At 48.9% G+C, this 13013-nt stretch overlaps 1 protein-coding gene across 1 annotated transcript in view; it reads left to right on the top strand.

Annotated features, from left to right (window-relative positions):
* The window catches only part of ift80 (intraflagellar transport 80 homolog (Chlamydomonas)), an 83938-nt gene that overhangs the window by 10888 nt on the left and 60037 nt on the right, over positions 1–13013 (top strand). The window contains exon 5 of the mRNA XM_080731209.1: positions 766–903. Coding sequence (XP_080587335.1) covers positions 766–903 — 138 coding nt within the window. The remainder of the gene's footprint in view (positions 1–765; positions 904–13013) is intronic.

Below are 13013 nucleotides of genomic sequence, written 5' to 3'. Positions count from 1 at the left end.
ACTCGGTGCCGCGCTGTGAGCTTGTATATCTGCTATTTTTCAATAGTTAAAGCATAAACTAATGGTTAAAGTGGTTCAAATCTAAGGCGACTCGGGCGCGTTCCAGGTATTTGAGTTAAAAATGTGTGAATGAGTGTCTTCGTTCAACATTATAGGGTTAGGATTAATTAGGGTTAAGTTTTAATTTATAATTATAATAAAGTTATAATTCTGACTTGGGCATTATTACAACGGACATGTTGTAATAGATGAACATTCTGACGATATAGCCTATCTACTGTCAAGCTCACAATGTGTTGCATTGCAAGCATGTAGATCGGCTATATTTGGCGAAGACATTTGGTATAGAGGAGAAATGGAGGGCGGATTCGTCTGATTCCAGGCTAAAAGATCCCTGTTCAACGAGGTATATAGAGTTTAAGTAGTTCATTGAATAATTATTACAAATAAAATTATTTAGTTACAGCCCTAGTCTACTCACACTGTTGGACATAAATGAGGTGTTGGTGTGCCTGCTGGCCTAGCGGTCCAGGCGCATACCACATACTGTACCTGTAGGCTCTGATGCCTGACAGCGCTTCGCGGGTTCGAGTCCTGATCCCGACGAACTTTGTTGCGTGTCACTCCCCGTCTCTCTCTCCCCATTTCCTGTCTATCTCCACTTTATACTATCAATAAAGGCATAAACCCCCCAAATATACAGTATATATATAAAAAAAAACGTGTTGTTGAACTCTGTATTGGTGCCTGTGTGTCCTGGCTCAGGTGTGGGACAGTTATGGGCGTCTGCTGTTCTCCTCATCGCCTCACGACTATCCAGTCACCTCTCTGTCCTGGGCTCCAGATGGCGAGCTTTTTGCAGTGGGTTCCTTTAACACCTTGCGCCTGTGTGACAAGACTGGGGTAAGGACTGGGTTGTGAAAATTATGTTCCTGTTTATGAATTTTCTTTTCTGTGAGTTTTTGCTGAAAGTGTCGCTCAGCATACTGAAAACACGGCGATCCCACGGTGGAAAACAGCAGGGCTGCTTATGCCTGTGTAATGGAATATCACCAGTGTGCCAAAGAGTTTCACTCAGTGGCTAGTGTGCTCTTTGTACATAATGTAGTGAAATTCAGAGTGGACTGCACTCTTGGAATTAAATTAACCAATCACTATGTTATAATTTCTAAACAAACAAATAGCGAAAATAGCCAATCTACCCGATCAAAATGTGTCGCATGTGAGCTTAGATCGGCTATTTTCTCTATCTTAACATTTTTTACTATAATACTATTCTCAAAATAGGACACAAAGATACATTATTATTGTAAACATTATTTTTTACTGTGTACCAAGAAAGTTTGCTGTCCCAATATAAACCATCCACCTGATGGTTCAGGCCCATTTTAACCAATTAACATGAATGGGTTTGGGATGGAAGCAACCATCATGTGGTAAATATAAAACAATGCTCTACAAACTTTGAATTCCTGCAAGAACCATTGGGGAAGTAGCCTGATTTCTATTTTAATCTACAGCCGAGAAAGCTCCACAGAAGCAAGGTTAGAATGAGGGTGGGAAATAACCTTCAAAGAAAATGTCTTACATAAGATTTCCCCCCGATTTTTGTAATCAGCTATAATCTCTCATCACAGATAGCCGAGTGGATTCTCAGATTGGTTGTTGTATATCCTTGTTCTGTATTGCTGGCAGAGGCAATTTGCCACGATTTTACACAAGTCTTGTACAGTCAGGGTCCCCACGGATCCTTAAAAAGCCTTAAAAAGTATTGGATTTGAACTTGGGAAATGTGCAGATACCCTGTGTACAGTAGGGATATGCATTGGTCTGTGTAAACCTAGAGATGTGCCGATTGATCGGTGAGTCATCGCGATCGGCCGATAATGCCTCCATCGGCTTTGAACGGTATCGGCTTTGCCGATCTGCAAGCTAGATCAGCTATTTTCACAATATTTATCTCTGGGACTGAATGTAACCTCAGCTTCAACTCCTACAAGTTGAATTGGATACTAAAGGACCTCAGCCTGAAATCTCCTAATGTTTATACTTAATATACAATGTCAATGTTTTGTAAGAAGAATCATAAAATATATAAATGCTGCTACAGTAACACAATAGATAGAAGAATTTATGGATTTGACGCTGTGATGGGGAATATCTCTATCAGCAGATAGTCAGATACTGATTCCAGTTGATCGGTGATCGGTATCGGACCCAAAAATCGATATCGGAGCATCTCTAACCACATTAGTCCACATGTTAGACCTGGCCTGGTTGCCTGGTTGACCTGGTTACCATAACCTGGCAGCTTATGGTAACTTGTAGACAGAGTATGTAGAGAGTAGTGATGAAGATAACCTGGCAGCTTATGGTAACTGCACTTGTAATGAGAGGGGGAAACGAGAGAATGATGGATGGTAATTGTTGTTTTATTATTGCTGAACGTTTGGCCAGAAACAATATGGCTGGGTCTCCACTCTGCCCCAATGGGGCATTAAGGGCCCTTGTTGAGTTTACAAGGAGATGTCAGTGTATTGTTGTATCAAACCTGTTGTAATGAAAACAAACAGCCGGGGTTGGGCTCCTCTGCACTGATCACCAGGCATTTCATGCTCCATTTTGATCTAATTAGGATCAAATGGCGTTTTTCTGGTGCACTAAAACAAATGGGCTGGCGAGAGCCCTGAGCCAACACAGATGTCTACTGAAGGGTAAGAAGCTGTGTGTGCGTGCGCGTGCAATGCCTGCATGCAGTCTGTGTACACCGCATGCACGTGTTGTACTACTTGATGTTTTATTAATATGAATATACAGTATAGGTACCGGAATAGCTACTCGTATTGATTTTGACAAACTCTCATGACTTAACTTAACTCATTGAGTGCCTATCCCGAATTAGTTCGGGATATATGATCGTATCACAGGGTGCCTATCCCGAACAAGTTCGGGATATTAAAAAAAAAAAAAAAAAAAAAATTAAATTTTTTTTTGAATTTTTTGAATTTTTTTTTTGGACCCCATCAAATCTGGTGAACATGATTTCAATCGCGATTTTGCATGTTCCACCCCCATACAACCCCATCTAACATACAGGGCAGCCATGTTTGTTTACATAACATGTAAAACATAATTTATCTCAAGAATGCCTGAACGGATTTCCAATCGGATTTTTTTGTTTGAAAGCTGTGAACAAACTGCACAAATCCACTCCAATGCAATCCAGGATTGCATTGGATTTTTCAGAGCTCATTCTTCTCTGTTTTTTTCCCATGCATGAGGTGTGCAAGGTTTAATCATGGCTAAGTTGACGAAAATAAGGCTTCTAAAATGCTTGGTAGCCAATAGCTAACTTCAAGCTAACTTCATCCTCTTCCTGTACATGCAGTCATGCACAAAGGAAAGTGTTCAGGCAAGTCATGGCTGCAGGGCTTCTGCATATACCAGCATATCTCTATGGGATTTTCTCTGGCCACTGGGCGCCCTCTAGTGGTGAAAGGGGTGGCACTAAATGAGTTAAGAGCAAAGCAGACAGAGAGGACTTGGCTTTGCCTTTTCTTATTGACCGTTAGGTTTTTCAATCAGAAATTCCACTCTTGGATCTGAAAGCACTTTACTTGCAGAGAGCAATTTCAGTCAAATCAAGCCGACGTCTACCCATTTCTTTCTTAGTGCATGCACAAACAAAACAAAAACGTAACTACCTTTCAACCTCCCGCGGACGTGATTGAGTACGACTCTTCTTTCATTTTTTATAATGAACTGAATCACCTTCACCCCCCCTCCTCCCCCCCTCTTATGGGTTTGTTTACGCTGTTGGTTTGTTCCATTGTTATGTCATTGCGCCACAGTCGGAGTCAATCCTTTGCTGTGGCCTGGTGAGGTCAAGGCAGTGTGATGCTGCTGCTGATGCCTAGCTGCAAGTCTGTGTGTGTGTGTGTGTGTGTGTGTGTGTGTGTGTGTGTGTGTGTGTGTGTGTGTGTGTGTGTGTGTGTGTGTGTGTGTGTGTGTGTGTGTTTGGGGTGGGGGGTGGGGGGGTAGCCTATGTTTGCCTTCCCCTCCCTAAGCCCTCAGGGACAGTGTATACTGTCGTGTGGCGTGGGAGGCTTGCTCAAGAAGAGGACGGAAATAAAAAAAAACAAAAAAAAAACACAGGGAACGACCCCCCCCCCCTGCCCATTGGTCACTGTGTGTGTGTGTGTATTCAAGCAATGGCTTGCTCTCTCCTCTCTAGGGATGGTACGATAAACGATATTATCGTTTATCGTGATAAAAGAAACACTCACGATAATCGTATCGTGGAGATTTGAATTATCGTGATATCGTCCTCCGTCATGCACTGGGATCAATTCACCTTTTATTTGCCGAGCTGCATATCCGGGCATTTAAACCCTCTATAACTGGTAAAAGCTACTTATAATATACGTACTTGATACAGTCTTTTTTTCACTCTCTATCAAATGTCTTTGCCAAAAGATAGCCGATCTACAAGCGCACAACTTGTAGATCTGCTATTTTTGGGGCAAATGTTCCGCCCCAGCATAATGGATTTTGATTATCGCGATAATATCATAAATCGTGATTTCTTTTGTCACAATAATCGTGATATGAAATGTTCATATCGTTCCATCCTTACTCCTCTCACATACACACATTGCAGATTGCACAAACCATTTTTGCACACATCTACAGGCTCGCTCGCTCACTCTCGGTATTATAATTGCGGGTAATCTTGCGGCGCAATTCGTGTGGCCGTTTACACAACATGCACACACACGTGCGTGCACACACAGTGACAACAGTCTCTCTGCCATGTTGTTTTTGCAGCAGAGACTAGTAAAGGGTTAAGCGAGGCGAAGAGTCTTTGCAGTTACCAGCGTGACTAATGGGCAGGAGTCTCGTTCTGTACGCGCTACAATGAAACCTTGCACTTTAACGTACTGCTGCTGGCTCAGCAGGATCAGCCCCATGCATTTAACCCCTTCACCCACCCAGGGGCGTCACAAGGGGGAGGGGGGTGGGACGGAGTTACTAGGGCCCAAGGTGGAGGAGGGGCCTTGATTATTTTATACTTTTAGCTATTGAAAAATAGCAGATATACAAGCTCTAGAGCTTGTGAGCTTGTAGATCTGCTGTCGTGAAAATGTGTGCAAAATCTTTGAATCTTAAAATTTTGCTTCTGGGGAGGTCCCCGGAACTAAATATTTTGAGATGGGGGGGGGGGGGGGGATCCTTCAAGTGAAAAGGTTTGCGCACCACTGACAGAAACATACGGTAGGTTTTTAAATAGTCTACAAGCTCGCAGCGCGGCTATTTTTCAATAGTTAAAGCACCACATATTGTGTAATAATGGGTTCCCAGTCTAAATGGGTTAAATACCCTCCCCCTATGAAGAACATTCATGGGGGGCCTGCAGTGAATCCTTGTACCAGCTTGGGCCCAGAATTTGGTGCGACACCCCTGCACCTACCGTCCAGCCACAGTCCCCCCTCTCCCCCCTTCTCCCCCCCCCCCCCCCCCAGGGCAGATGTACTGTGTTACCCCTCTCATTATCGCAGTGGAGGGGGTGGGGGTGGGGGGGTGGCTGCCATGCGAACATACACATGTAGAGTTTAGATAACGTTTAGAGAGGGAACGTTTTATGAGCAAGTACGCTCACAGAGAAATGCTGGGGGAGGACAGGCCAGCACATTCATCGGTGGACCTCCAACTCCATATGTGTGCTCGGATTTTTCCTTTTCTTTTCTACCCCCATATTTAACACCGGGAAAGAGATTTATTTGTTTATTAGTTTGTGGGTTCCTTTAGGAGGGTGTAAATTGACCCATACAAGTCTGTAACTCTTGACAGTGTACAAATGGAACCAAATGAACCTGTTGTACTGTAAGGAAGGACCCTCTGCTATTCACTGGTTAGGTAGGCTGTGTTCGCCCTTGTGCACCGGTTAGGATGTAGACGACAACGTTGTTGAGCGAGGACCATTTATTTCCAATAAAGGTTGCTACAAACAGCAGAATTGTGTGTGGTTTCTGTAGTAAGTAAGCAGAATATAAAACACAGTGTTATTGCCCTTATAGATGTACTGTCTGACACAATGTACTATTATAAACATGCCTTAAACAGATACCAAACAAACAACAGTAATGGTCTCTCTAAAGAGCTGCTCAAATGACATACATTCATACAGTGTATGATTTACATGAGGTCTGTATCTGCCCTCTTGTGGTGCAGCTTAACTCAGAAACAGTTATAGTTTTATAACATTAAACAACCTCAACACTGATCACTACACAAAGCAAGTGCAGTGCCATTTCTTTCAATGTAAACTTATTAGATGCTAGAAAGTGCACGGTAACATTGCATCATTCAAACCCTACGATAGCATTCTCTGACCGGCAGCCCTATTAGCCAGCATGTGTGTTATTAGCACTAGCAACAGGTATTCTCTCAAACAAACCCCATAAAGTGCAAACAAGTTATCTACAGCTGCATTAGGCAAGGACTTACGTGGTCACGCACGCACACAGGCACTCTGTGATCGTAGCAGATGTAAACAAGTCTAATATTAGCACTTGAATGTCTAATAATGTGAATGAATGGATTTAACGTTCTTTCTCTGGCTTCGGGCTTCCAGAAAGTCTTTGTTCTCTCTCTATCGCGAGATTAGGGACAGTCTTACATAAAGGGCTCTCTTGAAGTCTCGCGGGAGTTGACACCGTCTCTCCTCTGGCAGGGGGGGGGGGGGGAACAGCGGGAACAGCGAGCAGGGAGAGAAGAGAAAGGGGGAGGGGGGAGAGAGAGAGCCGCAGTCTTTCTAACAGCCGCCCCCAAATTGCTTAGTGCAATTTGCTTCCCTGAAAGGCTGCGGAATCTTCTTCACTGGAGTCCGGGATGGCAGGGAGGACGACGAGTCTTGCCACTGGTCTGGTGTATGTGTGGCCCTTGATGTTGACCTCTGCTGACCTCACACGTCCATCGGCGCTCTGGTTGGTCTTGACGATCCTCCCGATAGACCAAAGGGCTCGTGGCAGTTGTGGCTCGACCAGCATGACTACAGCACCTTCTTCGATGTTGGCAGGTGAGGCGTGCCACTTCTGGCGGGACTGCATGCTAGGGAGGTAGTGTCGGACGAACCGGGACCAGAAGTGGTCCGCCAGGATCTGTGAATGCCTCCAGCGGCGGCGGCTCATCAGCTCCTCTTTGGGGTAGACGACTTGAGGCAGGGATGTGTCTGGCCGCCCCGTCAGCAAGGTGTAAGGAGTGACAGGGTCGAGGTCATCGACGCTGGATGACACGTAGCCTAGGGGTTTGGAGTTTAATATGCCCTCTACTTCAATGAGGACGGTTCGTAAAACTTCCTCTGTAACAGATTGCGCCCGACAGTGCTGTAGAGGGCTGTCTTCACAGAGCGTATCTCCCTCTCCCAGCATCCACCAAAGTGTGGAGCAGCAGGCGGGTTGAATAGGAAGGCTATCTTACGTTTGGCGAGCTGCTGCTGTAGGTCGGAGGACATAGCGGCGAAGGCCTCGCCCAGCTCTTTCTCCGCGCCCCGGAAGTTCGTTCCTCTGTCTGAAACCAGCTCTGCTGGAGTCCCTCGTCGAGCTATGAATCTTCTCAATGCCATTAGGAATGAGTCAGTGTCGATGCTGGTGAGGAGGTCTAGGTGCACCGCCCTCATCGTCAGGCACTTGAAAATGACCCCCCATCTTTTTTCTGTGCGTCTACCGATCTTGATCAGGAATGGCCCGAAACAATCCATCCCTGTAGAATGGAATGCCGGCTGGTAGAGGCGTAGTCGGCTGGCGGGTAGGTCAGACATTCTTGGCACTGTAGGTTTGCCCTTCCATCTGCGGCACTCAGGGCAGCTTGTTTGGTACCGACGGACAGCTTCTCTGCCTCTCAGGATCCAGATGTTTCGCCTTATCTCTGCGAATACTCTTTCGGGTCCCGGGTGACACAGCCGGTTATCATAGTCCTTTATCAGTAGTGTGGTGAAGGGGTGTTTCGGGTCCAGTACAATTGGATGCACTGTAGCCTGGTCTAGGCCCTCCACCCTACGCAACCTCCCTCCTACGCGGATAAGTCCACTTGCATTGTCGAGCTCAGGTGAGAGGGTGAGCAGACGACTAGTGGACTTCACAGGCTTCCCTGACTTCAGCAGGCGCAGCTCTTCTGGAAAGCTCTCCTGTTGAACTTTCTTATAGATAAGGGTCTCAGCATGCTCGTAGTTGGCTGCGGTTGGTGGGGTACTCTCACTGGCCGCCCCGTGTTGCTCCTGGACTGTAGTCTCCACAAGCTCTCTCCAGGTGTTGTGAGGGTTTATGTCGGGTGCAGGTTGAGTGGACGCGGTCGACAGGACACCGCAGAAGGTGGGCTTACGGACCTCTGACTCATCATCTTCTGGCACGGTGTCTGGCTTCACTGGCCAGTGCTGGGGGCTTTGGAGGAGAAACTTTGGACCCTGGCTCCACCGATTGGGCTTGATGAGGTCTTGTAAAGCCTTGCCTCTTGTGACGTCGTCTGCAGGGTTGTTGGTCGTATCCACGTATCGCCAGGCTCTGGTGTCAGTGAGGTCGTGGATTTCTGCCACCCGTGTACCTACAAAAACCTTGAAGCGACAGGATTCGGATTTGAGCCACATCAACACCGTAGTCGAGTCACTCCACAGTGTTGTCTGGTCAATCTTTAGGGTCAGCTCCTTTTCCACTAACTTTGCCAGCTGTGCTCCTGTGACAGCTGCGCAGAGCTCCAACCGTGGCATGGAAAGGACTCTCTTAGGGGCCACTCTTGATCTCGCCATGACGAATGCCAGGTGAACGCTGCCCGTCTCGTCTTCTGTCCGCAGGTACGCGACCGAACCATAGGCTTGTTCGGAAGCGTCACAGAACACATGAAGAGACCTGGTGACACGGGACTGGTCGATATCTGATGGTACGTATGACCTGGGTAAACACGTGCTGGGCAGAAACTTCAGCTCCTCTTCCCAGTCTTTCCAGGCTTTAACTAGGTCTTCGGGGAGGAGAGGGTCGTCCCACTCTCGGTTCTTCTCCCAAAGGCAGCGGACGATCACCTTTGCTCTTGTTGTGTAGGGCAGGATGTAGCCCAAGGGGTCGTACTGGCTCGCTAGCACTTTGTAGATGTTTCTCATGGTTAAGGCTGCATACTCGACTTCTCGGTGCTTGTACCCCAGTGTATCTATGTTGCAGTGCCATGTGAGGCCGAGCATAGGCTCTGGTGAATCCGACTTCTCTTGAGTAAGCCACAGTTCTTGGGTGTCTGACCGGGCCTCCTGCGGTAGATGGGCAACAACTGATGGCACGTTACTCGCCCACTGTCTCAGGTCAAACCCGCCCGATGCTAGTAGCTCTCTTAGTCGGTCGACAAGCTGTCTGGCGCTCTCTGGACTTGGAAGGCTCTGTAAACAGTTGTCTACGTAGAAACAGTGCTCTACAGAGAACCGGGCCATGTCTTCTGGTGTGCTGTGGGCGGTGACGTGCTGTTGAAGGGCATATGTGGCGCAGCAGGGGCTGCACGTAGTCCCAAAGGGGAGCACCTGCCACTCATAGATGTCGGGTGGGTCTTCCCTCCTCATGTCCCGCCACACGAACCGGAGGAGCCGCTTGTCTTCGGGTAGCAAGTGCACCTGGTGGAACATACTTTTGATATCACCTGAGATGGCGACGGCGTGTTCCCGAAATCTCAGCAGAACGCCGAGGAGTGAGGCTCCCAGCGTGGGTCCAGGCAGCAGGTACTGGTTGAGACTGAGGCCATGGAACTCGTAGGAGCAGTTGAACACGATGCGTTTTTTGTTGTTGTGCTGCACCATGTGATGCGGAATAAACCAGGACTCTTCCTGTTCGGTCAGGGTGTCTGCTCTTATCTTCTTCACTGAGCCTGTTGTGACTAGCTTGTCAATCTCTTTGCAGTAGGCAGTGGCGCACTCAGGGTCCCTGGTCAGTCGTCTCTCTGTTGCTCTTAGGTTCGACATCACTGCTTCCTTTGGGGCTTGGAAGAATGGCATGCCGCTCCTACGGAGCAGTGGAGTGGCGTAACGCTGAATGCCGTCTACTGGGATGCGGGTCGTCTTGGCGCGGAGCAGGTCCAAAGCCTGTTGGTCTTGGCGTGACCTTGTGACGGTCTTTTCGTTCTTGAATGGTGAAGTGTCGACCTGCCAGAGTTTCTCCACATTTCGCATGAGCTCAGTGGTCTGGGGTTCCGCTATGGTCAGTAGACATTGCTGTGGCTGAAGGTTGGCTTCCAATACTCTCGTGGGACCCTGTAGTGTCCATCCCAGTCTTGTGTGGATAGCCGCCGGCCCGCCCGGGGGTCCCAACCTCACCGGCTCGGTGGGTGTGATGAGGTGGGGTTGGTCAGCCCCTATCAGGATGAGGGGCTTGACCCTTTCGAATGGTTGAATCGGCAGTCTGGCCAAGTGTCCGTACTTCTTCTTAAGGCTGGACACAGGATATGACTGTTCAGCTAGCCCCAGGCGGCTTGAGGTGAAGGCTCCTTCAATGTGGAAGCGTTGCTTTGGCTGTGAGGCTGGGGACACAGAGAGTGAGACGGTGGCACCTTTCAGTGTCTGCACGTCTTGCCTGATGGTTCGCAGCGCCAGGTCTTCTGGTGTTCCGTCAAGGCCGAGCCTTTCGATTGCAGCAGGGAGAAGCATTGTGCGTTCTGACCCGTCGTCAAGCAGGGCATAGGTGTCGAGGGAACGGTCTCCATGGTGCAGTATGACTCGGACCACTTTGAGTAGGACTCGTTTGCAGTCTACCGGCTTGTCAAGGTAGAGCACCTCAGTAGTGGTGTTCGTCAGGCAGCTTTCATCTTTGACTGTCTCTTTCTGAGTCCTAGCGTTCACTTCGTGCAAGACCTGAAGGTGTTTGCCTTTACACAGGCCACATGGCTTCCTGAGGTCGCACTGGGCAGCTTGATGTGATCTACCACAGCGCCAGCACTTCTTCTTAGTCCGGATCCATTCTGTAATCTGGTCCTTTGTAAGTCTCTTCAGGTCACTACACTGGCTGAGGAAGTGCTCAGAGTTCTCACAAAAGGGGCAGTAGGCCTTAGCTCTCCCTTTCTCCTCAGGTGGGGCTGCAACTTCACACTCTGCGTCGTCTTCGGCCCCATGCAGGACTGTGGCATATCTGCCCACTTTCTGAGGTAACCGCTGCTTCAGCTCTTTACTAGGGGGCTGCGCATCAAAATCGTGGCACCAGGACTCGTACTTTAACCACTCGGAGAACTCCAACAGGGTGTAGGGGGCACCTGGGCCGCGGAGCATTGTGCGGCGGAAGTTGGACCTCATCTCCGGTGGCAGCTTGTTGAGGAGTCGTGCAACATGTGAGCCGCATCTAAGTTCTGTGTCTCCCTCTGGGCCTAGGGTTGTTAGCATGCCTACCAGTGACTGCACTTGAAGCGCAAACTTCTCAAAGGCCGCCCCATCGCCTCGTTGGATATCGGCTGCCTCGAGGACACTGGCTATTTTCTGTAATGCTAATTGGTGGGGCTGTCCAAACCTTTCGTTCAGCGCCATCATGGTGTCGAAGTACGGCGTGTGGGAGTTCAGGTAAGCGTCGGCCACCAGGCGGGCATCTTCGAGCTTGAGGTGGTCCACTAGGACCTGGTACTTGAACCGCTGAGTGGCGTTGGGTGGCAGGAGGTTTTCGAGTGATAATTTGAGGCGGGCAAACTCACTCGGGTCCCTGTTCGTGAAGTCGGGGATGCTTGGTCGTGGCCCTCTGTATTGCTGCTCCACTGCGTTGTTTGGTGGGAAGTGCATGGGCTGGTGTTCTGGCCACGACGGATAGTGGTGGCTCTGGGGGGTGTCTGGTTGGCGAGCTGGATGGGGGTCTGGTGGGGAGTACCCAAACTGATGTTCTGGTCTTGCTGGGTACTGGCGGTTCGGGGTAAAAGATGATTGATAGGCTGAGTGGGGGTCTGAGGGGTAGTAGTATGCATGCTGCTGGTTTCGGCTCGCCGGATACTGGTGGATTGGGGTTAGGGGTATTTGATGGGCTGAGTGAGGGTCTTGGGAGTAATACATAGTCTGATGGTTTGGCGTTTGTGCATACTGGTGGCCGGTGTTGGGGTGCATAGACTGGTATACGGACTTCGCTGGATGCTGGCGGCCCGTTGACAGGGTTGGTTGGGTTCTGTGGGGCTGCTGCAACTGGTACGATTTGGGATGGGCTCTGTACTGGTAGGATGTTTGAGTGCATGCCTGATCTGACAGGCTTGTGGGTAGGGAGAGGCTGGGCCGGTGAGGGGTTTTAGTACTGGATGCTTTCTCTGTATTAGGGCTCACGGACAGCACTTCCCACATCTGGTGGAGTTGGCACATCATTGACTCGATGGTGTCTCTCATGCTGACTTCCGTTGTCACCTTCTCACCAGTCACCTCCTCCTCTGTTGGCCACGTCGCGAAACGACGGTCCTCTTGATCCTCCTCTTCATCAGTGTACTGGTGGTCTTCATCGTCATATAGCTCATGACTCTCCGGTGTATCCTTCCTTTCCCGACTGTCTCTCTGGGTCTGTGCGGATGGGTCGGGACTGAGGCGAGTCGTCTTGGCTGCTGCATCGTTGTTCTGACAGCCCTTGTCTGCTTGTTGACTATTAGATGATCGAGGGGAGGCTTTATACTGCGGCTGGTTTCTGTAGCTCAGCTGGTAGTCTGTTAGGTGCATTGGCAATATTGACTGACGTTTGGGGCGTACATCTTCGCCCTGGGCCTTGTTGATCCTCTCCATTAGGTCAAGGGTGAACACCTATCCGGGCTCTGAAGGACCATAATGTAAGGAAGGACCCTCTGCTATTCACTGGTTAGGTAGGCTGTGTTCGCCCTTGTGCACCGGTTAGGATGTAGACGACAACGTTGTTGAGCGAGGACCATTTATTTCCAATAAAGGTTGCTACAAACAGCAGAATTGTGTGTGGTTTCTGTAGTAAGTAAGCAGAATATAAAACACAGTGTTATTGCCCTTATAGATGTACTGTCTGACACAATGTACT

This window comes from Nannobrachium achirus (genome assembly GCF_963921795.1).
Source record: "Nannobrachium achirus genome assembly, chromosome: 8".
NCBI lineage: Eukaryota > Metazoa > Chordata > Actinopteri > Myctophiformes > Myctophidae > Nannobrachium > Nannobrachium achirus.
The sequence above is the reverse complement of the archived record's forward strand: the minus strand, read 5'-3'. Positions and strand labels throughout refer to the sequence as shown.